Here is a 25,357-nt window from a genome sequence, read left to right on the forward strand (position 1 = left end):
TGTTAAGTGGGTTGTTAAGGGAATACTTGTTTTATAGTGACGGCAATTACATGTTCTTACTACAGCAACTGATGCCCACAAAGGGTGTTGTGGTTTTCATTAAGCAAACAAAATGACTCAGTAAATTCATTTATTTTTCACCCTGCCAGGTCTCCTTATTCAGTAAGCATTAGGCTATCTTTGAAAGTGGATTTAACTTCTCTCAGTATCAGCCCTATATATTTATTGCTTTATGTAGCAGTGGCTTAAATTTTCTAAGTTAGAGCATTATTACACAGATGCCAAAAATGCTGGTTAAGGTCAGGTTCGCATTCTCTGTGCTTCCCCTTCCCCTTCACAGAGTAACTTCTGTCTGTGCAGTATCTCTGGTGAGCAGCTTCTGTAAGTTCCTTATGTTTGGCAACAGTAGCCATTGATAACTAAGTAAAACAAGTGGGAACTGAATGCTGGTAAATGAGGTCTAAACGGACCAGTGGTTTGGTGACCTGTAACCAACAGCCGTGGGACAGTTACTCATAGAGGCTCCTCAAAATTTGGACCCAAGCTGGGATCCAGCTGCTGACTGTACAGTTTTCCTTTTCCTCCGCGGCAGAATGGTAGCAACGGAAAGCTCACGCCATTAGCCGTTAGCAGGCCCTTCCCTGCAGGGCTTGCTTCCTGATGAGTGGTCCATGTGCGTGAGCCTGCGGAGCAGCGTGTCCTCTTGGGCTCCCTGGGGGAGTAGCTTGCTTCACTGCCATCTGGGACTTAGCACTTTCCCCGATAGGAACAGCAATGGTGCCAGAGGGCCGTTAGGTAACTAAGGCTCCATAAACACATTCTGAGGGTGAGAAGCCCAGCCTCTGACCCGAGTAGCAGGTGCACCACGTTCTGTGGTCATCGGGTGCCCTCTTGTGGGGTAGGTGCCCAGGACTTGGCTGCCAGATCCCCTGGAGAAGACATTGACCCGGTCTTCATCACTCAAGAGGCCCCTGACTACAACCAATCCTCAGCAGGGCTTTGTGCAAAGAAATGTTTCTTGCTTGTAAAGACTTTGCCTCCACTTCCCACCAGCAGCTTGGCTGGCCCTCCTGCAGTGGCGACACTCCTGAGAAGAGAGATTGTAGCGACTCTGCTCCATTCCTGCTGACCCCAGTACTTGCAAACAGACCACTTGGAGGATGAATTTTTCATTCACATGTGCCCCTTGTCGAATCAGAGGTGCAGAGCTAACGAGAGGGGCTCACCTCAGGTGTTCGTCGCTCCGCAAGCGCCGGGTGCCCAGGACCTCTGAAGTGCCCGTGCTCAACTGCTCCCTCTGCTTCCACAGGAGATGAGCGTGGGCTACGCGAACGGGATCCGGGTGATGAGCATGACGCACACAGGAGAGCCGGGATTCATGCTATATATCCCCATAGAGGTGAGCCTCCCGGGGAAGGCGCCGGCTTCCCCACGCCGGCTGGGCACTGGCAGGGCTAGAGAGCGTTTCCAGCTGGGCCTTGGGAACTGAGGTAGGCTGCAGTGGAGGGACTTCAACATTTGGACTAAGATTTTACTTTTTTGAAGAGGAAATACATTTACATGGTTTAAAAATCAAAACCTAGGGGCGCCTGGGTGGCTCAGTGGGTTAAAGCCTCTGCCTTCGGCTCAGGTCATGATCTCAGGGTCCTGGGATCAAGCCCCAAATGGGGCTCTCTGCTCAGCAGGGAGCCTGCTTCCCCCTCTCTGCCTGCCTCTCTGCCTACTTGTGATCTGTCAAATAAATAAATAAAATCTTTACAAATTAAAAAAAAAAAATCAAAACCTATAGGAAGGATTTAGTGCCACCTGAGCAGTTCCCAGCAACCACTAGTGACCAGCTATTTTTTGTAGGTCATGTCCAAGATTTCTGTGCATATGCAGATAAGTTCAAAGACACCATAACCCTTTTTTAGAAACACAGATGGAAGCATACAGATGTTCTTAATAATCGTAGAGCTCCTTCCGGGTCAGTACCTAAAGAGAAGAGCTCCCTCTTTATTTTTTAACAGTGGTGAGTCTTCCTTCACATCACATCATCAAATCATCATTTACGTGATTAGTCTGGGACTAATGGACGTTTGTGGGTGTAGCGCTTTGTAGGCCTTTGTTACAAGCCGCTCTGTGTACCGGTGTCTTCCCGGGCCGCACACGCGCACGCCCCAGCGCTGCTCTCTTGCACGCTGGCTGATAGGTACGGCGTTGTCAGCGCACTCTTCACTTTCTTTGTGAGATGAAGCAACTTTTCAGAACCCATTTCCAAGTAAAAGCTCATCTGTAGGACCTGTGCACTCCTGCCCGCCCCTCCCCCACCTTGTTCTTCTGACCTTATCCTTTCTCTGCCTCTTCTGCTCCTTGCCAGTCCTGGACTGTGCTGCTGCTCCTGCCTCAGGGTCTTTGCACTTGGCTCTTCCCCTTCCCTGGTGTGTCCTTCCCTCATCGGGAGGCTCTCAGAGCCGCACCTGCTTCGGGTCGCGTTCACATGGCATCTTCCGGATGAAGCCTTAACGGGCGCAACAGCCAGAACCAGAACCCCCTGGTTCTCCCTCTCTGCTTTCCATCTGATAAAATGTGTTTTATTTATTTCATTCATCAGATTACCTTTAATTTAAGTTCTCTGAAGGCAGGATTATTTATCAGTTTTAACTTTTATATCTTAGGCACCTAGAGAAGTATTTGGCACATAGTTAAGTGGTTAATAAACGTGGCATGAATGAATGTTCTGGTCATAACCTTTGTGCACTTTTGTAATCAATGATTGGTCTTTTTTTTTTCCACTGAAGATTATTTATTTATTTATTTATTTTAAGATTTTATTTATCCATTTGACAGAGATCACAAGGAGGCAGAGAGGCAGGCAGAGAAAGAGGAAGGGAAGCAGGCTCCCCGCTGAGCAGAGAGCCCGATTTGGGGCTTGATCCCAGGACCCTGGGACCATGACCCGAGCTGAAGGCAGAGGCTTCAACCCACTGAGCCACTCAGGTGCCCCAATGATTGGTCTGTTTACCAGTTTTTAAGCATTGTCTAAATCAGTCCTTGCTGTTGAGGTGTATCCCAGTTTGTCTTTTTTTTTTTTTTTTTAAGATTGATTTTATTTGAGAGTGTGTGCGCAAGCGGGGGGATGGGCAGAGGGAAAGTCTCCGGCAGACTTGGTACTGAGCACAGAGACCGATGTGGGACTTGATCTCAGAACCCAGAGATCGTGACCTGAGCTGAAACCAAGAATTGGAGGCTTTAACCACTGAGCCACCTAGATGCCCCCCAGTTTGTCACTGGTCTTTTCATTTTTTTGCCACACAGGGTTTAAAAAAAAAAAATTATGAGAAATGTTTCATACATTGCAGAGATTTGGATTTTTATGTAATTGAGTTGATCTTTTGTGCCTTCTGGAGTGTGATGCATAGCGTCAGGATTGTAAGATTTTTTTCAGTTTTCCTCTAGTGCTTTTATAGTTGTGTTGCTCTGTTGTATGGGTTTGTGGGGTTTTCATGTATTTTGATGCCCCATCCTTTTGCAGTGTCTCTTGCTGTACTTCATGGGATATGGATTAGACTTTTTTTCTACATGGATAACCAGTTGATTTGACATTCCGTCCTTACGGATCTTAAATTCCTCTATGTTTTTGGATTTATTTCTGGACTTCTGTTTTTATTTTTGGACTTCTGTTCCCTTAGTCGATCCATGATCGGGGTCACTTATGTATTGTAATATTTGGTCGTGCTTATCCTCCTCCATAGCTTGGAAAACTCTGGGGAAAAAACCATGTTTTCTTATTTTCCCTTGGAAACTGTAATTATCTAGTTAAGAACACTGACGGATTCTGGATTATATTACATTTATACATTAGGAAGAACTGACATGATGTGCTCAATCTTAAAAAGAAAGCCTTTGAGTTTTTATTTAAGTTTTTTTGGTGACCTTTCAGAGGTATTTGAAGTTTTCTTCTTACAGATGTTAAAATATTTTGTTGCTATTGTGAATGAGAGGAGTATCTTTGTTCCATTATCTTCTAAGTGATTATTATTTTTTAAAAAGATTTTATTATTTGAGAGCGGGAGCATGCACAGGTTGGGAGATGGGCAGAGGGAAAGGGAGCAGCTTAGCCAGGAGCCCGAATCGGGTCTCGATCCCAGGACCCTGAGATCATGATCTGAGCTGAAGGCAAATGTTTAACTGAGCCACCCAGGCGCCCCAAAGTGATAATGAAAGCCATTTTTTCTTTTATATTTTTTATTTCCTTACTAAATTTTCTTATAGTTGCTTTTTAGTTGAGTCCTTGGAATTTTCAGGGTCCAGTCTTATGTACATAGGGATCCTAGGCATCTCTGTCTTGTTCTTGATGTTAGTTGCATTACCTACGGCCTTAGGCTTTCTTTCCGTTACTGGCAGAAGCATGCATCTGCCAGCCCATGGAATTTTATGTCCTTGTCCAGACAGATATAATGGTTTTAAGATGAAGGGATTAGTCACAATTTGGGAAGAGTTGATGCAGAGGTAGCTGACTTGTGCCTGTGCGGGCAGGGATCGATTCTGAAGTGCCACATGATCAGTCAGCTTTGCCGCTTGGGTGCCTGTGTCATTAAGTGGCCAAACCTGGTCAAGAGGGGGATGCTCTGTGGCTCCAGTAGCTTCATTAGTTAAGGCCTTGGTTTCCATGTCTGACTATCCTGGGCTGGTCCTGTTTTTATGATTTTCCATGAGTCCAAGAGGTGATTTGTGCCATGCCTGGGTTCTTCTCAAGCGCTTTCATCCTCAAGAAGGTTATGCAGTTGACCCTTGAATAACGTGGGGGTCAGGGCACCCCCATCCTGCCCCAGAGCCTCACATAGAACTTTCAACTCCTCAAAAACGTGATCTGCTAAGAGCCTGCTGTTGACTGGAAGCCTTACTGATCACTCGAGGAGCTGACGGACACATACGTCATGTGCTCTGTGTACCGCGTACTGTCCTCTTCCAGTCTAGGAAGGTAGAGAATAGAAAATGTTCGTGAAATCCAAAGGCAAATATATCTACAGCCCTGTACCATGTACAGAAGTCCATGCAGAAGCGAGACCCACACGGTTCAAAGCCATGTGAACTCTACTGTCAACTACACTGGTACATTGGTCTCTTTGAGGGAAATGTGTTCCGAGATGTGGTGGCAGATGGCAGGTTCTTGCTTTGCTCACACTGAATCCCCAGCTCTTAGACAAGGGGTACATGCTCGGGACCTGCTTTTCTCATCCAGCCCTAGTTGCCTGCTGAGTCTTTCTTCCCTGGCCTTCCTCTTCACTCGAGTATTCAGCTCAAGACCGGAAAGCACTGAACGGAAGGCACCAGGGATGCGGGCCCTTCATTATTGCCATGTCCCTGTCACTGTCCCCTCAGCCTGCCCCCACGCAGGTGTCTGGGCCACAGGCACCATAGCTGTGTGTAGATGCAGTCGCATGGAGGCTGTCCCCACGGGTGGCCCATTCAGCAGCTGCTGCCTCAGCTGGAGGAATGCACCAGACAGGCCAGGGGCCCCACCAGGGGAAAGGACTTCCACGCCGAGGAGGAAACCAGGTGTTTTTCTGGTTTCACCATGGGCACGTGTCACTGGACAGGTTTGCGCGCGCACGGCCTGGTGGACTGACCAGCCCCGTGGGAGAACTGCCAGGCTAAGTTCCACAAGCGTCGTTCATCTCTCAGGGAAGAGCACACAAGGTGTTTTCCTTGTGACGAAGATACTCGGGACTCACTCTTGAAACAGCCCATGTGTCTGTCACGCAGCAGGGTCCCCGCCAGGGTCATCAGGTGGTCTGCTCCCTCCCTAGCTCACATTTGTCTCCTGCCTGGGAGTCTGTACCTTCTGTCCCCTCCCTCCACTTCCCCTCCTGGAACTCCCCAACTCTCGAACTGCAACTCTGGTCTTTCTGTGGGTGTGGGTTTGCGTTTCTTCGTTGTTTTGGGTTCCACTGTGCGATCGTACAGCGTTTCTCCGATTTCTTATTTTGGTTTTTGTTTCACAGTTTTTCTAGCAAATAACGTTGTCTGTTCTGGGCTTTAGATTCCACACAGCGTGTTTAGGTAGGGATTGAGCATTTGCTTTCCATTTGGAAAACTTTGTTTGCTTAAGGTATCTGAGTTTCTAGAACCAAGAAAAGAATGCCACGAGAGGCTGGCTGCTGTGGGACACGGGCAGGGCTGTGCTGCCTTCCTGGCTCCTCTGTGACTTGATCTGGTTGTCCGGATGTGCTGTCATCTGTGAAAAGTCAGAGACTGTGCAGAGTTGTGTGTGATGCATTTCCTAGCCCGGGCAGTGCATGAGGGGTCACGGGGGAGCCAAGTGGGGCGAGAGAGCAAAGCCCGTGGCAGACGACTGGGCTGCTGCGGAGGCGGTGATGGGCCTGGCCATGCCGGGGGGTAGGCATGCGTCTAGGATTGGTACTCGCAACCTGCTCCCTGTTCGAGGCGCTGGAGAGAAGGGAAAGATACGGGTACTGCTTTCATGGAGCTTAATGTTGGGGTTGGGGAAACCCTGGCTCATTACCCCTTGGGGGGGGGTAGTGCTTTGGTTTGTCAAAGATGAGACATCCTGAGAATTTCATATACCCTCTGCCTTGTCAGAGTCGAGGTAGCCTGCCGTCGGCACTGCCAGACACACCCCCATGTCGAATGGATGTGCGAGTCACTGACCTCTCCTCTCCCCCTCTAGTATGCCCTGCACGTGTACAATGAGGTGATGAGCGTTGGGCAGAAATACGGAATCCGGAATGCTGGGTACTATGCTCTTCGTAGTCTTCGGATTGAGAAGTTTTTTGCCTTCTGGGGTCAGGATTTAAATACCCTCACCACCCCCCTGGAATGTGGACGAGAATCTCGGGTGAAACTGGAGAAGGTACTGTGTCTGCGCGGCCCAAGGGCTCCCCCCACCCCACCCCCTGCCGCGGGAGTGGACGTGGCCTCAGAAAGGAGCGGCTGAGGTGGAAGGCCCAGGGATGGCCTTGGATGGACAAGGAGGATGTGAAAAATGTCTGTCCTAATAAGAAAACTGGTTGTGAGCCCTTGGCTGCCCTACCCCTTACACCCCCGAGATCAAGAGCTGCGCCCCCCACCGTCGGAAGCAGCCAGGCACCCTGCTTGGCGCTCCTGCAGACAGAGGGCTGTTGGGGAAGTTGCTCCATTTCCGTTCCATGGGCCTTTGTACACGGTACGCCTCTTAGAGTCAGCTGCCTCAGTTTTCTTTCTTTTCAAAGTGAGTAGGAACATTATTTTTTAGAAAAGTACTAGGTCAAGAGGATGTTAGTGAAAAGTCTCTTTCCCACGTCTGCCCCCCACCAGCCTGCCCCCCCCCCCCCGGAGCTGCCGCCTCTCCCTCTGAGCGTGTGCTCCTCTCCCCGCCGCCCCCAGCCGGGCTCCCCGCACTCGCTCCTGCTGCGCAAATGATCTTAGGCCTTCCCGTGCGGTACAGCTCTGTAGTCTTCTCTGTGCACAATTACAGGTAACTGTTTTCTCTCGGATAGAAAAGTAATGAATACTAATTTGGGATAAGATAGCAAAGAGTGTCAAGAAAAGTAAAACACCATTTTATCTGTTCATAATCACTGTTTCTAACTGCTGGGTTGCCTATGCGAACCTACAAGCATTGAATATAGATGTACATGTGTGGGCTTTTTGTTGAGATTCTACATATATAAAAACGTAGTTTTTCTAAATTCTAGCGAGTACGTTTGGAGGATTTTTCTTCCTCAGTATTTTTTTCTGTGTGGTCTTGTGGTTGAAATCTGAAAAATGCTTGTGTTACAGAAGTTCCCTGAGGAGGCCTTTACTACGGTGAACGCAGTTTTTCATGCAGCGGGAAACCGGGGGGCGGAGGGGGTGCCCCAGGCCAGGGACGCCAGGGGCCCCTTCGCACCCAGCACGGCCGTCCCCTCTCAGCCTGGCCTTCTTTCCTAGGGGATGGACTTCATTGGCCGAGATGCTCTGCTGCAGCAGAAGCAGAACGGGGTGTACAAACGCCTCACCATGTTCATCCTGGACGACCACGACACCGACCTGGACCTCTGGCCATGGTGGGGGGAGCCCATTTACCGCAACGGGCAGTACGCGGGCAAGACCACCAGCAGCGCCTACAGCTACACCCTGGAGCGCCACGTCTGCCTGGGCTTTGTACACAATTTTTCCGAAGACACAGGGGAAGAACAGGTGGTGACAGCAGATTTTATTAACCGGGGAGAGTATGAGATTGACATCGCGGGACACCGGTTCCAGGCCAAGGCCAAGCTCTATCCGGTCACCTCACTCTTCACTCACAAGCGCCGAAAGGAGGACGTAGAGCTAAGTGACTTGCACGGGAAGTAATGCCGGCGGCCTCACTTGCCCACCTAACCCCACCGCAGCGCTCCCCTCCGCCCCCGTCTGTCCTGACCTCTGCCTCCCAGCCCTCAGCTCCTTGATGCCATTTTAAACTTCACCTGCTTTTAAACCTTTTGCTTCGCAACCTCTTCTCCTTCCACCTTCCCCCTCCCTTCTGCGCTTTTCCATCTACCACTCACTCCGGGCTGTTCCTCCCTCCCCTCTTCGCCCCCCAGATTCCCGTGGTGACAAGAACCATGTCTAATGGGCAGGACAGGCGCCAGCTCCACCTGTGCAAGTAGGTAACCGGGACAGTCGGATTTCTAATGCTGTGTCTCGAAGCAAGGGAAGCTGGTGGTGTGCAGGCCTCGGGGCAGGAGTTCCGTGAGGCCGACTTTTCTCGGAGCCGTGGCTCGCTGCGTGTGTGGCTCAGCCCTGTGCGAGCACGGGCCGTGCTGCTGGGCCAGGCGGATCCCTCTCCCTTTCCCGGTGCTGTGGGCTGGCCCCCTGGTACCTCGAGCAGGAGGACGACCATCTACCTCACCCCCGCGAGGCATCCCGTGGATGCTGTCTGGTCTCTAGTGAACAGCGGCCCTGGCACCATCCTGAGGTCCCTACCAGCCTGGGTGTTACAGTGTCAGGCCGGGGCCACCGGCCTCAAATTCTCTGCGCGTCTCGCTCAGCTCTCCAAGAGCCTTTATCGGCCTGAGTAAACAAGCCAGTGCTGGAAAGGGAAAAACCATGTTGCCTTTTGTGTTGCTTTTCCCAGCTGCAAGGGTCTGATCTCAGAAGGTGCATAGCCGGTTTCCTGCTGCTAGAACGCTGCTGCTGCTTTCTGCCTTTAAGCTCAGTCTCTCCAAGCGCATTGACTTGGTCCATCCTCCCTCCCCTGTCCCTTGTGCAGTGGGCCCTCCGCCACTGCTGTCCCTTTGGAACAGGAGGGTTGTGTGGTCTTGGTGAGGAACCAAACCTCGCTGGCCATGCTGAGTTCGAGAGAGCTGCTGGCCTCTCCAATTTGGCTTCCTCTGGCCCAGAACCGACAGATCCACACAGCGCTGCCCCCGCCCCCGCCATGGGTCTGCGGAGAGTTCTGAGCATGGAGAGAGTACGTCCTGAGTCCACTCTCAGCCAGCCAGCGCTCTGGGGCTCCCGCATGGAAAAGGGCCTGGGGCACCGGAAAGGCCCTCTGTGCTATTAGGTAGGAGTTAGCTGGGCCACCTCTGCTGTTACAGATTTTGGACTGCTGTCTTGGTATCTTGGATGCATTAGCTCTAGTGAGGTCTCGATACTAAAAAGCCTTTTGTTTTAGAGCAACTTAGAATCCTCAGCTGTGTCTGCTGCGGCATTTCTTGGGATCTATTTACTCAATCAGACAGATTCCTTCTAGACGCTGCTTGCCATTTCCCCAGCCAGACAATGCCTACTTGATCACTGACTGCTTAAGGAGGTTTTAGTTGATTTATTAAGGGAGTAGGTAGTGAGAACTCTGTTCCCAGAGAGACGCTGCCCCTGGGGAGGAGGGAGGAAGGGGGCAGCGGTGTTGCCCCACCGGACAGCAGGCGCGGCAGCTGTGAGCAGCGGGGCCCGACTGAGGAAGGATCGCGGCGCTAGAGGCAGCCTGTGCCCTGTGCCACACTCCTCTCTGTAAATGAAAAACTATTTCAGGTTGAATCTAAAAGACATTCTAGCTTTATTAGTTACTTCTATCTTAGCTGTAATTGGCAAGATGTTAATTTTCCGGGGCATCACTGTTTATCGAGGACCCTGACACACACACTTCGCTTCTGACACGAACACTCACCCTTGAAATCTCTTGGTTATGTCAGACTTTGTCCGTCTGAATTTGGTAGTTTCCCTCTTTGCTCGTAACTGTGAGGGGGATGACTCTTCCCTGCCTCCCCGCACACCTGACACACGTCCGTTCTGCGGCGGTCAGGCCCCGTGCGTCACCGTGGATGACCACTCACCTCTCCCTGGAGATCCCAGGGCCCCGGACTGCTGGGAACGGTTAGCGGGACTTTGTGTTCGGACACGCGGTCTTTTCTCTGAAAGGATCCACTGTCACCTCTTGTGCTGTCTTGATCTTGGGCTCTCTTGAGGGAGGGCCTCTGCGCTCTTCTCTTTGAAGCTAGAAACACAAAGCATACCGGCCTCAAGCAGATGAAAACTCGGGGCTGCGGGTCCCTGCGGCCCCTCTCTTCCCCTGAAATACCTGCTAAGCCCCCACTTCCTGGCACCACATGTAAATCCTGGTTCCCGGCGCTACCACGGTCACTTGTCTTCTGGGGAAGCTTGCAGCAGAGAGACTCCCTGTGCGTACCAGTGTCACTGAAGTCAGGAGCGCTCTAATTTGGAAAACTTTAGAGCAAGGGACAAGAACTACCTGCTGTCGTCTAACGTGTCAGAGCCACGGAGCACTGCACAGGGGACCTGCTCCAGGAGAGAGAACCAAACAACCACCCTACGTTTCTAGTGCTCTGCTGGGGGCAGGGGTCCCTCCCTGTGCCCCCGAATACAAGAGCTGCCCTTCAGAACAGGGGCACAGAGACCACCAGGCTCAGTGATGAGGCTCAGTTACCCCATTTCTGCAGGAGGAGAAGCCTGGTGACTTGGCTTCTCACCAAGAGATCTGGTGTCCATGGATTCTACCTTGTACAGACCAACAGCTTTACCTCTTTCCCCTCTGAGGCAGTGAAACAAGTGAAAAGTAACAACTCCTTCCTCCACTACCAGCCTCTGAGCGTATTTGCAGTGTTAACCACCCCCCCGCGATGCGGCGGGACTGAAGCTTTCTGGAAGCGGCTTACCCTCACTGGAGAGCTGACCCCTCACCTTGCTTTCTAGCTCTGTTCATCCTCTGCCTGATGGACACATCTTCTGGCATCTGAGTCTCTACCCTCCGCTGAGAACCTGAGGGAGATAAAAGGGAATCTTCTATCATCTGTCGTCACAATTCTGACCCCAGAAGGCTGCGTCCTGGCTGACTTCCAGGGTTAGCTCCCGGGTGCAGCCTGCTGTCTCTCTGTAGCTGTCTCACCAGTGGAAGCAGCAAAGGGCCCCTCTGGTATCCGAGGTGGAGGTGTGGGCACCTTGCTTAGTACTGGAGAACTTTCCTGCTGTTTCCACTTCCTTTGGCACACTCCCCATCCCCACACCCACATCCCTCCCCAAATCTTCTATCAGAACGACAAAGGGAACATTTTCACGAGTCACGAACTGTCACTTGCAGGTGCATGGGTTCAGAGCAGCACAGCAGAGGGCAGAAACGGTAGCTGACCCGGGAGTCTTCGGGCGCTAACCGTGTCTCGCAGTGAGCCCCGAGCGAGCCCCGGGCTCTGCCTGCCAGCGCGTCCCCGACAGCCCCTCGGCCTCCTCCACTTCAAGGTGCTGAGTTGTAAGGCTCCCCTCATCCGCCCACGGCTGCGTCTGCGGCCCCTCATCACTACAGATGCACTATTTTTCAAGAGAACTAAATATTTTTGTATGTCTTTGCCTTCTCTTTGTTCATTAAACACCAGAGTTAGACTTCTCCAAGCAGAGAATCTGCATCCCTTGAAGAATTACACATTTCTTCCTGGGCTTTCTCCTCATATCTAGAGGTACCTATTTTTACCCTTCACAAACCTTTTCTGCCTTCTCGGTTTTCTGTCCCTCAAAGACAGAAATTACAAGAGGGTGGGAAGGATATTTTTAGCATCAGTTTCAAAAGATCTATGCCAGGATTTCCTTTGCACACCAAGAACTGGAGCTGGGAGCACCTCTTTTCAAGCCCGGTTCTCGTGCCTTATACCAGGATGTCCCACGGTGGGTGCAGGATGAAAAGAAACTTCATGTCAGTCTGAGGGTTCCCAGGCACCCCGCCATCACCTCCCTTCCCCAGAGCAGACAGGTGAGGGGGAGAAAGCTTCTGCAGCTTCTTTCACTGAGGGGGTTTCTCGCAGCACAATTAATGCTTCACTCTCAAATCTACTCTTGGGATCCAGGAGATGCCATTGTAATTATCGTTCAGGCTGTGACTCCTTATTTACGTCTCTAAATGTGCAGTTAGCTTAGCCCCTTTCGGTCCCTCTGCAGCGTCAGCTTCTGGTGCTGAAGACATCTAAGGCACTTTAGCGGATGGGACCTTTTCTCGAGAACTCTGGTGACTTTAGTACCTGGGGTGAATTTCTGCCTCCATGAATGTGGTATTAACATTGTGCACTGTGTTTCTATCAAGCCAGATTCCAATTCAGATGTCCTTTTCATGTTACTAAGTTTGTAAATGAATAAACAGACATTTTAATTATTCTGGCTGTGTCCACTTGTGAAATGTTCATCCCTAGTAACTCAATAAATGTATTTGGCCAGCGCAAGAGGTAAACACTTTCCACAAAACCATTTACACTGATACCAAAGAGGAAGAAAACCACATGGAAACCAAGGGTAAGCTAGAGGCATCGTGAAACCTCCACACACTGGTGGCAGCCTGGGGAGAGCCTCTGGCTACTGTCCTGAGGTTCCGATCTCTGTTGAAGGATCTGACCTCCCCTTCTGCCTATTGATTACATAGTTAGAACCTGATACTTGACATATCACCCATCACCTGAGGGCCCACACTGGTGTGCAAAACAGACTCTGTCCATGCTTGCTCACATAGTAGGAAGAGAAGAAAACAGAGACACACCCACATCTTTCACTATATGACCTAAAAATTCAGTCACTGGACTTTACTTACCCAGCGGTTTTTTGAACGAGTACATTGGTGAATCCGTAGATTGGCTAATGGGTCTATAACAATCTCATCGTGTCTTCCAAACATACTTGTTAAATTTCGAGATAACTGAAGGTCAGCACTCAATACAAAGGTACATCCCACACTCTATCAGACTAATTCCAAAGGAAGAGTTCACAAAACACTGTGCAGTGACACTTCCAGAATATGCCACAGTGATGACCTTAGGGCACAACTCTCCAATCACGGCTACCTCCTCACAGTTAACGTGCCACACTGCCCACCCCCCGTGACGCGCCACAGGAGCAACAAGAAACTGCAGGAAGGAAGCGCCCGGCAAACGGGGGCAGAGCAAGAAAGACTTACCTCCCAGCCCCTCCACCGAACAAAAGGCCGGCAGAGTTCATTCCCGCCAGGACGAAGTAGCCCCTCACCGAAGGAGACTCGCCCATGATGCACCTCATGTCCGGGGTGAAGGTCTCAGGGCAGTTCACCAACTTCAGGATCTCCAGGGTCTCCAGGTCGGGCATGCGACGCAGGAGGGAACTCAGCAGGGGCTCTGAACCGTGAGAACAAACCCAAACACGGTCCTCAGCTTTAGGGGATTCAAAACCTTCCAGCTCCAGCTTCCCGACTCCCTCGTATCACAGAGAACCTCCTGAAGGAGGCTTTCTCAGAAGAGCCAAATGGCCCGAGTCAGAAAGCCTGCCCCTCACGTAAATGCACTCTCTCTGAGGATAGCATATCCGGAAATCCAGCTTGTATACAGGTCACGTGTCTTCATTTAGTGGCTCAAAACCAGTCCCCCGACTGACCCCTGCACATCCTGCCGGGTAACGGAATTCTCCGCTGGGGACCCCCATTCCCCTTTCCGCTGCACCATGGCTGAACCGCAACGGGGGTGACAGACTAGCGTGACCCCTGCACCCTCCCTGGCCTGACTTCCCTGCTGCCCTGCAAAGCAACAGGGAGACACCAGGCTCCAAATGCGGTTCCAGGAAATGACCCAGAACTCAAGTGAGATGAACTTCCCTTGTAGACAAGAGGCCTACGGCCCGGGTTCCTCTCGCATCCAAGCAGGTAAGCGATGCAGGGCTCGGCAAAGCACGAGGAACCGAACCCGGGACCGCAAGTCGGCAGTTCCGGCTCGGGGCCCGCGGGGCAGACCCTCTCCTGACTCCAACTCTGCTCCCACCCGACTCAAGTACCCGTTGCCCCCAAATTAAATCCAACCAAAAGGGACCCGCTCCCGCCTGTCCTACACGCAGCAGCCAACCTCCGTGACAAAAGCAGAGGTGGTGAGGAGCGGGGACGCCTTTTACCATCTTCACTGAGTCCGCACCGCTCCAGAGGAAGCCCGGCCAAATCTGAGGACACTGTGGGGGGCGGGGAGACCCCAGGCTCATCCACTGGGCAGAGGGCCACGGCCTCTTCCCTCCCCTCCTCCAGCTCCTCTCCTGGCATCTCCCCTCTGCACGAACACAGCCACCCGCTCCCAGTTCCCAGACATTCAGTCTTGATCCAAGATTTACACGCGAGGCGACGCTTCGCAAGAGTAGGAATCCTGTGAAAGGGAAATGCCATAAAACCTCAGCCTCTGAGTACATCAACTCTCACCCTCCCAACGACAGCCGTGTCGCGGGTCACATAAGCGCTGAACGGGCAGCAAAGGAGACATCCCCGGTGCTTATGCTGCAACCCCTGGCAGGGCCACCTCAGCGGGCGAGCACGTCAGGCTACTACCAACCTTGCCAGGATCAGCCTGGAACCATCTGGGATCTGAATTACACGGGTCTTCAGAAGAGCAACCCTGACGGACACGGGCGTCCTGAATTTTCAGCTCTAGACCCCGCTACCCCCCCAGGACAACTCCCGTGGCCACCAAACGGTTTCATCGGCCCCTGGGCTTCCGGCCGATCCGTCACCTGACGACACGTGGACAGACACCCTCTACCTTGTGACCCTGCGGGGCTGTCCCGGGGCTCGGCCCTCCCTCTACTTGCTCTGGTCATACTTAGCTCGCGATTGCCTGGGGTCTTTCCCCTTGACGACACACATGACGGGTAACCTACGTTTAAGCTCTTTGGTCAGAAACAGCCTTCAGAGCAACCGGGCAGGTGCCGCGGCTCAGAGCAATGTCACCATCACGCACCGAACCGGGGCAAGTCTTCGGCGGCTTCGTTCAGGAGCCACGTGTGGCCACTTGCTAGATAGACTTCAGTGAGTGAAGTCACAGCAAACGGCCCAGGGAGCCGTTCACATCCTGAGGATGACAGGCTCTGGAAAGGATCCGGGGTAAGGACGGATCCCCTCGACCGGCGGGCAGGGAAACGGGACACAGCGCAACACGCTGACAGACTCGCGCCAGGAAAAGACCCCGGCGAGCGGCAGCGCCGGCCTGGGACTCGAGTCCTGACCACCGAACCCGCGGGCTGACGCGGTGCCGGGCGCAGACGGCCCAGAGCCCCGGAGTCCGCACCACAGGCTGACCGGCGGGCGGCGGATTACCTGCTTACCTGTCTGGATGCCCGTTTCTTGCTCTAACTGGTGGTAGAGCTTGTTGGAATAGTCTGCCATCTTCTGCTCGATGGTCAGGTGCCTGGCGGTGCTCAGGATGCCAGCACAGAACCTCGTGGAGCCAGCAGCCAGCCTGCAGGACACATCCAAAATGCCATCAGATGGACTCGCTCCCCCCGCGCGACGGCAGCTAGGTCAGAGACCCTCATTATGGCATCGTCTGTCAGCTGGGAAGGGGGAGGCCACCTCCCTAGCCACCGACAGCCCACAGTCCCCTCGACGGCAGGATACTCCACATGGGCACAGAAAAAGGAACGAGAGAAAGCTTTTCTGCCACAATATGGAACAACCCTAACGAGCAAAGCAAGGGGAGGGACACTGTTTAAGGTGCGCTACCAACCTGAATACAAAAGTGGAAAAAATAACAAATGAATGCCCAGGTACACATCCGAGCTGACTGATAAAGACGCGCTCATATGCGCGGGGAGCATCTGGAATGATACACAAGGAACTTAACTTGCCTCCAGCGAGGGAAACTTCGAGCTAGAATCTGGAGCGGGGGGCAGATTTTCCCCTGTACACTCTCTACAATTTTCACTCTGAGTCGTGTACATGTATTGCCTACTCAGAAATAAATACAACAGACGTGTTAAAGGTCATCCACTTTCTGGCAGGCAACAGCACAGAAAGGGGACATTCGGGGGAAAGTGAAACAGCCTGAAACAGAGCATGAACCTCAGTTAACCACTGTGGCACCTGCCGGATCCATGACATCCAACCGGGACCCCACTCTGCAACGCGCCTCCTGGGCCGAGGCGCACGGGCACGCCGCACGACCTTCGTGACTGTTCTGTCCCTTTACCACTGCACTCGAGTTGCGTGAGCCCCATAAAGGAAAGGAGCAGAGATGCACAGACTCTTCCGGCTCGGCTCACAGAGGAAGCTCCCGAGCCACAGGGCTGGTGTTGCTGTGGACTACAGTGGAGAGGACAAGACGGCGAGGTGCGCCATGACCCCGAAATGAAGCACTCTCTCTGAGGAGACCTGCCATGCTGGAACCGGGCAGCTCCCTCTGAGCCGAAGAACACGGGCATAATCATCGCACAAGCGCGTCCAGGAGCCTTTCTGTGGCTCTTCTCCTGCTACTGAGTGCCAGTCAGCCTGGCTACTATTGGGCCCATGTTACTTGGAGGGGAGGGGAGGGGATGAGGGGAGCCCGAGCAGTGGGTGCAACACAGCCCCACACCGTGTGTGTCTGCTCCTTACCTGCCCTGCTCCAAAAGGACAATATCCTTCCACCCCATCTTGGAGAGGTGATAGGCCACGGATGTGCCCATGATCCCGCCACCGCAGATGACCACCTGCGCCTGGGCGGGCAGGGCGACAGAATGCGCCTCGGCGGCCGACGCACTGCTCCTCCCCGACGACCGGTTCTGCCATCCTCGGCCGGGCCTTTGTCTTCGGACCGCCGACAGCAACCGAAAAAACATCCCGTCTGTCGGCAGCTCGGAGGTGTGCTCTCACTCAGCTACGGCGGAGATCCCCGACATTCACACTAGACGGAGAAAGCAATCAGATTTCATTCCACCGTACTCCGTGCTCAGGATTACTGAGAAAGGGAAAGGAGGCGACAGAGACCAGCTAGCCACGCTTTCTGCCAGTGTCTGAGGCCCTGCAGTTCCAGATGCTTCACCAGCTATAGAGACAGCAGGGGACGACCTTTATGCAACTGTCATTAGAGACACAGAACGCAAGGGGGCGTTGGAGTGCCTGTGAGGGTGCCCACAGCAGGGGCGGCCCGTACCCAGATCAAACAAGGAGCAAAGCCAACGTGCTGGAATAACTGAAGTCATGTGCCAAATAGGACGGACGGGAACAAGGAACATTGGAAAAGAGACCTGATGGTGACCAGGAATCAGCGGGCTGCGTCTTCCGGACAGAGGCACAAGCATGTGCAAAGGCCCCGGGTGGGGGGTGGGGTGGGCAGACCTTGAGAAGTCCCAGCACAGAAAGGAGGCCAATGTGCCCACAGCGTGATCAGCGGAGTGGACCCACGACAAGGCTGGAGAGGCAGGCAGAAAGCGAGGACACACAGCCCTTGGATGCCATCGCGACAAGCTGGGATTCCACTCCAAGTGCAAAGGAAAATACAGAAGCAGGGAATGAAATAACTGGACATGCTTTTCCAAGATCAGTCCGGCTCCACGGTGGGGAGAGGACTGGAGAACGAGAGGAAAAGCAGGGCTGGGAAGCGACCGCCGTAGTCCTAGAGGGAGGGCACGGAGACTCAGAGCAGGATGGTGGCAGTGGAGTCAGAGCCGCAACTGAATTGTTCTGGACGCGAAATGACAGAACTGACGTGCCAGCAAAGGGGATGTTAAAATGGGGCAAGGGGAGAAATAAGGCAGACGGCAGAGCTTCTGGGTTAAGCAACCGATGCCACTTAGCACAGTGTGAAGGGCCAGGGATGGGGACGGAGGCGGGCAGGGAGAGTGAGCGAGAGGGAGGCTGTGAAGGGGCGCAGGCGGGCCAACAGCCCACCCGAGGGGTTACACGCAAGATGTCTGGCGGGCATCCACGGGGAAAGGACCAGCAGTGGTCAGACATCCAGGCCTGAAGCCAAGGACCAGCGCAGGTATCTGGAGACCCAGCATGCTGAGGAACAAGCAGGACCCTGAGGCTCCCCAGCACGCAGAGCTTGGGAAGAGGAAGAAGTACCGGACAGAGGACAGAGCGCTGGGGAGACGGACAGCATCCAGACAAACAGATGGGGTTCAAGAGACAGAGAAGGAGCCGTGGCGAGGCAGAAAGAGGCCTGGGCTGTAGTGTCACAGAAGCCAAGAGAGGAAAGGGGCTTTAAGAAGCGGGTCCCGGGACGCCTGGGTGGCTCAGTTGGTTGGACGACTGCCTTCGGCTCAGGTCATGATCCTGGAGTCCCGGGATCGGGTCCCGCATCGGGCTCCCAGCTCCATGTGCAGTCTGCTTCTCCCTCTGACCTTCTCCTTGCTCATGCTCTCTCTCACTCTCTCTCTCTCTCAAGTAAATAAATAAAATCTTTAAAAAAAAAAAAAAAAGTGGTTCCCTATGGATGGTGCCTGAGGGACCCTGCAGCACGATGGACAAGGGTCTGCTGGGACAGCAGAGGTCCTTGGTGTCCCCAAAAAGAGCATTCCCAGGGGAGTGCTCGGGATGAAACCGGGGCCACAGCAAGCTCCCGAGCGAGCGAGGAGATGAGGGAGTGAGGACTGTTCCTTCACTTTCTGTTCTGAAGGGAGCAGAGCAAGGCTCTTGGTCTCTAAAGGCACGGGCCCTGAACCTGTTTCACTGCTGGCGGGAACGGCCGGGAAAAGGGAAAGAGGTGGATCTGGAAGGAGAGCTGGTGACAAAGAATGAGGTCCTGGAAGAGGAGAGAGAGGACCCAAAGCTGTGGTGAGGGACGGTGTGCGCCGTGTCTGCACAGGCCGCGGGCTGGAGGGAGACTCAGGGACCGGCAGGCCTCCTCCCAGATGCAGGGGTGGGTGGGGGAGTCCAGCTTGGCTTATCCTGCACCCTCGGGTGTCACAGGCTGGGACCAGCATCATCAGAGAGAGAAGCAAAAGGGTATGGGATCGGATCACCAGGGAGAACTACTCTCCCAGCAAAGCAGAGGCCTGTTCAAGGTTCAGGAAACTGCAGACACACCTGCCGGGAGACGGCAGGGTCACCAGCGGGTCGCCAGCATTGGGGGGGAGGGGACTTCCGAGGAGAGCCCCGGCAGACAGCACGCCCAGCAGCATGCGGGGCCCCAAAATCCCAACTCGTCCAAGGCCAAGGTGTGGCGCCTATCCACCACAAACCTCTCCGAACAGAGACTGAGCAAGGCCTACACCGCATCCCAAGTCAAATCCTACCCAACCAGGGCCGATCACTCGGCTGCCTCGCAGTAGTCACCAGGCCTCCTCGCACCCTTGGTCCCTGCCCAAGGGTCTCAAGAGAGAAGCTTCTTCCTGCAACCTCGTGGCCACAGCACCAACTTCTGTGCTTCCCTCCCTCCCCACCACCCTGCACCCTCCCCTCCAGATCTCTCCACTGTGCCCTCCAGAGGATCCTTTCCAAAGTTAAGCCCTGGCCCTTCGCCCAGTACCTCTCTCCTGGGTGTCCACAGAGCCACAGCTCCTCTGAGGGAGCGGCCACCCCTTCCTGGCCAGCCGCGTTCTACTGAGCTCGCCTCCAGGGGGCGGCAGGGAGCATGCTCCTCCCCTTCCCCCTCCCCCTCCCTTCGGAAGGATTACAGCTTGGTCACACTGGAACAGACCCAGTTCCTCCATGGCTCAGGCCAGTGGCTACCCCCTGCCTAACCGGGGGGGGGGGGGGGGGCATCACGGGTTCAGCCACAGGCAGATGTCTGTGTATGTTCTGCCTCTGAACCCGCAGCACTGATCCTCTCCAGACCTCGGATCCCCCACCTTCCTTCCTTCAAAGCAGATAACCCCACTCATCTCCTCCCCTGAAACTCCACCGACAATCCCACTGGCATCTGCAACCATCTCTCCTTCCCTCAGAGAGTCCAAAGTTCAAGGCTCCAAGAGCCCCAGAACCCTCCCCCTCCTCCCCAGGAACCCAGGTCCGTGAACCCAACTCCTCCTCCATGTGCCTTCGGTGCCCTCCTGACCCTCAGCGTTTTCACATGTTCAAGTCCTCCCAATCCACTGAAGAAACAGAACAAAGCCTCCATAAATGTCTTTGAGTAGCGATTTTTCACTTTAAAAATTCTAAATGATAAAAAAATATGGTCTTGGCGGAAAACACAAACATAGAAGGCAATTATGATTTCCCATCGGGGTGCCTGGGTGGCTCAGTTGGTTGAATGTCGGACTTGGCTTCAGCCCATGTCATGGTCTCAGTGTCAGGGGATCGAGCCCCATATAGGGATTCTCTCTCCCTCTGCCTCTTTCCCCACTTATGGGCACATGTGCACCTGCGTGCGGTCTCTCAAATAAATGAGTAAAATTTAAAACAACGATTTCCCACCATACGAAATAAGCAGTCCCATGTGCTGCTCTGCTCTGCACCCGAGTGCTGCCGCCTGACTGTGTCCTTCTTCCCTTACCCCTCAGTGACTGCACGGTCTGCCGGTGGTCAAGCCAGAGGTTCCTCTTTTCTTTGAAGATTTTATTTATCTATTTATCAGAGACAGAGAGCGTGCACAGGCAGGGGGAGTGGCAGCCAGAGCAGGCAGAGGAAGAAGTAGGCTGCCTTGCCTAGGTCCCAATGCGGGACTGGGTCCCAGGACCCTGGGATCATGACCTGACCTGAGCCAAAGGCAGCCACTTAACTGACTGAGCCACCCAGGCGTCCTGAGCCAGAAGTGACTCTTAATGCGAACTCACAACCTGTCTTTTCACTTGACGAATACCTTCAGGAAAGGGCTTCCTGTATGTTCTGTCCCTTTTTCCCCCATTTCCTTTCTGTCCCGAACCAAAGCAGTTTGGCTTCTGTGCACCCCCTCCCCCAACAGCCAGGAATGCTGCTCTCACCGAGAAGGCTCATGTTGCCAACTTCTGGGAACACTGGCCCCCTCCTCATAAGGTCCTCTTCAAGCACCGCATGTCGCCCACCGCTCCCTCTACTCACACCCTCTTTCGTGGTTTAATCCTGACTCCTACTACCCTGGCCACGTCTTTGCTGGCTGCTCTCCCTTGTCCATCTTTCCGAGTCCATGTCCCTCATGGGGGCTCTGGGACCAGTTACTCCCCTCGGTCCCCTACTCTCCGGGGGATTTCACTACCTACCGTGACCGAGGGCCCAATCCACAGCGGCCCCAACATTTGCGTCTGCACCTCCAAGGGAACAACAGCAAGTCCGCTGGGGCTCCCAGAGGTCAAAATGGACACATCCAACAGGGAAACCCATCCTCCACAATCTCCAAATCTTCTCCATTTCTGTGTCCCCAGTGTGACTCCATATATGAGAACCCTGGGTGTTACCCTGGGCTCCTCCTCTCTTGGCTCCTCTATGCAGCCAACCTGCAAGGACCAAGGATTCCACAGGCTTCATTTCCCTCAGGTGGACCGACTTCTCCCACCGCCGCCGCCGCCCCCCCCACCCCACCCCCCCCCCCCCCCCCGCTGCTGCAGCTACCTGAGTACAGGCGGCTACCCTTGCTCAGATTACCGAAGAAGCTTCCTGAAAGGGTTTCCACAGCCCGTTCTCCCCACACCCCACAATCCTGACACAGGACTCTAAGCCAGTCTTCTCAAATGAAAAATCTTGTTTCACGCCCCTGCTTAAAACTCTTCAGTGTCTTTCTGATGCCCTCAGGAAAAGGCAATCTCCTTCGCAGAAGTGCAAGACCCTTCACTCTCTGGCTCATTTCTTAACTCTGCTCTCTCTGGAGCCAGGCTGAACCTTTCTGTAACTAATTCCTCAAACAGGATAGGATTCTGAAACCCCCCGGGATCCGGGCACACTGTTCCTCTAACCAAACAGTATAGCTCTCGCCACTCTCCACCCACTCCCCAAACAAGGGTAACGCCAAGGCTCTCAGCCTGAAATCTTATTAGACCCCTCCCCCAGCACTGGGTCAGGTGGCCCTCCTATGTTCTCCCATCGCACCCTGGGCTTCTCCCAGCACAGAGCTTCCCGGACCATGTTGGTCAATCAGGGAAACAGCACAACAGCCCAGCTGAGAATGTAGGCTTTACAGAGAGACAGACAGCTGGCGGTTTGAAAGCCTCCACCCACCTCTCATTAGCTCTAGGACTTGCAGCAAGTTATTCCATCCCCATGCTTTGGGCTCCTCATCCACGAGGTAAGCTAGGACGACCTGCCTCACACAGCTGCTACAAACACCCAATCAGAATAGAAGGAAAAACATGGCCACTGGACCTAAGAAGCACTTGGTAAAGATACTTTTTAGTATCATATAACCATGGAGATCTCTGGGAACTGGGACCAATGATATAACTTGATCATACTTCTCCCAGCATTCAGGATAGGCACCTAGGAAATGTAAGTTGCTAAATGGATAAGAAGAGAGAACACACGGGGGTGGGGAGGGAGGAGTTCAATGAGGATTCAGAGATCTCAAGGCTAGGCTCTCAGACTTCAGGGGATATCTAAATCACGTGAAAGAATTTTTAAAAAGAAAATGGGAATATTTTCAAAGGCAGTTACAATCTACCAGATGCTGCGTTAGGTGTACAACTGACTTAAAACTGACTTAAAACTCACAAACCTATAAGGCACTAAAATTTCTTTTCTACTGCTTGGGGAACCTGAGGCACAGGGAAGGAACTCGACCAAGCTTCTCTAATGCCAATAGTGGCAGAGCCAGGAGTAAGACCCTGTCGGGATGGCACCACAGAGTCTACCCTAGAATCTTTACTCCCTGCTACCCATCAAACAACCTCAGACGAGTACAGAAGCGGTAGCTGTGAGGCCAGAACCACAAGACACATCCCTTGGTGGGATAAAAGGAATTGCAAATGCCACAGAAGACACATATTAACAGATGAGGTTTAAGATGAAATAAACAATGTTAGAAACCTAGACTGTTCCAGGGGAAAAAAAAAAAAAAAAAAACAGCCTAGGGTGATGAGAACCAAGTAGATTTGTGACCTTGTGTGCATCATGACCTTGAAAGAATCAGTGAGTGGTGGAGGCAAACAAGAACCAAAAAAGATTTAAAGTGGATCCAAACAGGGGCGCCTGGGTGGCTCAGTGGGTTAAAGCCTCTGTCTTCAGCTCAGGTCATGATCTCAGGGTCCTGGGATCGAGTCCCACATCAGGCTCTCTGCTCGGCAGGGATCCTGCTTCCGCCTCTCTCTGCCTTCCTCTCTGCCTACTTCTGATCTGTCTCTGTCAAAGGAATAAATAAAATTTAAAAAAAAAAAAAAAAAAAAAAAAAAAAAAAAAAAAAAAAAAAAAAAAAAAAAAAAAAAAAAAAAAAGTGGATCCAAACAAAGAAAGGCAGATGCCAGAGTATCCAAGTAGGTTTGGCAGCAAAACCAAGGCCAAGCTTGACGGCAGAGAAGGGAAAGTCACTAGACAAGAAACCGAAGGTGTCAAAAACAAAGAAAAAAAAGCGATAACCGGATTTAAAATATGTGTGTGTGTAAAAATACATATCTTAAGCTTTATTTAAGTACTCTCCACACCCCATTCGGGACTCACATGCTCTTCCGACTAAACAAGTCACGCGCCCAAAAGAAATTATATTTTTAAAAAACTAAGACGACCCTACAATGCCTTCCGCTAAGAAGAAAAATTATCTGCCGAGCAAACTCAATATCGGGACTAGGTATGCCCACATCTGCTTACACCAACACGACCAAGAGGGCAGCTCCAAGTCCCTCTGAGTCGTTCCTCTGTACGGTCACAGCGTGTGTACAAACGGGCCGCTGGGGACAACGAAGACTGGTGAGGGGAGAGCGGTTAAGATGTCCCTCACCTGCCTCAGCCCTAGAGCCCCCCCCCCCCCAAGGACTTTTCTCTCCCAGGCTCCCCCTCTGGAGAGTCGGACCCTGCCGGTGCTGGGTGTGTAATTCTCAACAAGTGCCACCGGGTGATCAGACAAGTTTAAGAAATCAAAGGAACCGCCAGCGCCGGCCAGGTGTGCCGGCCAGGTGTGCCCTGGGGCGCGGCTCCCCACCCCCTTCCCTCCGCAGCCCCGTACGTCACGCTCACACACACCGGCAAAGGACACCTGAAGACGCCCGCACCCCATCTGTGTGCTTCACATCGGTGCCGAGTGCTCACGCATCACGAAGACGGCCCACTGCCCCGGGCCTACACTGTCCCCGCTAACTTGGCTGCCGCACTCTGCAGCAGTCCTGCAAGTTAGTGAGGCGCAGGCGGACCGCAGCGCGTCTCCAGGCGGGAAAGCAACTGCGCCCGCAGCGGACGAAGACCTGCGAGCCCGGCCTCCTCCGCCCTAGGGGCTTGCAAGCCGAGGCCCGGAGCGCGAAGCGCGGTCACCGCCGGCGCTCTGGACGTCGGGCTGAGGCGGCGGACGCCCCCTGAGGGGCCGCGGCGCAGGCCCCGGGGCAGCCGGGCACTAGTCTCCGAAACCCGGACCACCTCGGCCGGACGGAGCACAGCCGCGGACAGGCTGGGAGAGATGAGGCGAATCCCTCTCGACCCCGGCCGCCAGAGGCCTGAGGCCACCCGGCGCAAGCGACACGAAACGCGGGGCGGCCGGGACCAGCCCCGAGGGAGACCAGAGCGGAAAGGGGGGCGCTGAGACGCGCTGAGAGGAGGCCAGAGCGGCCCCACAGCGGTTCCTTACCTCACGGGCCTCCGAGCGCTCCGCGGTCAGCACCACCCCGGCGGCAGCGGGGCAGCAGCCACAACAGTTGCGAGGGGTCCCGGCACCAGAACGCGGGGAGCCGGGAACGGAAAGAGGCGAGGCAGAGGGAGTAAAAAGTTCCGGGGAACGCCGGGGACCGCGACCTTCCGCGCTTTACGGCCCCCACAAGGGTACGCCGGCGCGAGATTGCTCCCGCGCACGCGCGCGTCGTGGCGGCCCCTCCCCTGCCACGTGTGGCTTGTTTGGGTCTCGCGAGGCCCCGCCCCTGATCACTGGAGGTCCCCCTGCGGTGGTCCGGTGGTCTTGACCTCCGGCCACCCACCAGGTTGACCTCTGCAGGTGGACCCGGGAGGTCCGCGGTGGGGCGCTCGCCCTGCGGTGCTGTGGGGAGCGCGGAGCTTCGTTCTGCCCTCCAGGCGCGTTCCCACTTCTGTCCCCGGGAGGGTCGAGGCTCAAAGCCGCTCTGGACCCGCAGGCTCTCGGCTCTTCCCGGGCGAGGCGGGATTTATAGAGACCCTGAGCTCTGG

The 25,357-nt window shown here is 53.8% G+C and overlaps 2 protein-coding genes across 8 annotated transcripts in view; one reads left to right on the forward strand and one right to left on the reverse strand.

Moving 5' to 3' along the window:
- PDPR (pyruvate dehydrogenase phosphatase regulatory subunit) overlaps positions 1 to 11,566 on the forward strand; it is a 36,833-nt gene extending 25,267 nt beyond the window's left edge. For 4 of the 5 annotated variants that reach the window (XM_059153696.1, XM_059153698.1, XM_059153699.1 and 1 more), the window contains 3 exons: positions 1,310 to 1,399; positions 6,674 to 6,856; positions 7,915 to 11,566. In XM_059153696.1, the coding sequence (XP_059009679.1) occupies positions 1,310 to 1,399; positions 6,674 to 6,856; positions 7,915 to 8,319 (678 nt within the window). In that variant the 3' untranslated portion in view covers positions 8,320 to 11,566. The remainder of the gene's footprint in view (positions 1 to 1,309; positions 1,400 to 6,673; positions 6,857 to 7,914) is intronic. The other variant, XR_009348970.1, reaches the window with a different exon arrangement.
- On the reverse strand, positions 117 to 24,946 carry LOC131818920 (pyruvate dehydrogenase phosphatase regulatory subunit, mitochondrial-like). 3 transcript variants are annotated; one of them, XR_009348971.1, is made up of 7 exons: positions 24,810 to 24,946; positions 16,808 to 17,096; positions 15,541 to 15,674; positions 13,391 to 13,583; positions 11,146 to 11,223; positions 10,281 to 10,441; positions 117 to 4,955 (listed from the first exon to the last, which is right to left on the reverse strand). XR_009348971.1 is itself a non-coding variant. In XM_059153701.1 (6 exons), the coding sequence occupies exons 2-5, from the start codon at positions 17,029 to 17,031 to the stop codon at positions 11,154 to 11,156; spliced, it is 621 nt and encodes a 206-aa protein (XP_059009684.1). In that variant the 5' UTR covers positions 17,032 to 17,096; positions 24,810 to 24,946; the 3' UTR covers positions 9,980 to 10,441; positions 11,146 to 11,153. The 3 variants fall into 3 exon arrangements, 2 of the variants coding, with proteins under 2 accessions (XP_059009684.1, XP_059009685.1); XM_059153701.1 differs by lacking the exon at positions 117 to 4,955 and having other exon boundaries at positions 9,980 to 10,441; XM_059153702.1 differs by lacking the exons at positions 117 to 4,955; positions 24,810 to 24,946 and adding an exon at positions 21,313 to 21,519 and having other exon boundaries at positions 9,980 to 10,441.
- Positions 24,947 to 25,357: the final 411 nt, after the last annotated feature.

This window comes from Mustela lutreola, chromosome 16 (assembly GCF_030435805.1).
Source record: "Mustela lutreola isolate mMusLut2 chromosome 16, mMusLut2.pri, whole genome shotgun sequence".
NCBI classification, from domain to species: Eukaryota; Metazoa; Chordata; class Mammalia; order Carnivora; family Mustelidae; genus Mustela; species Mustela lutreola.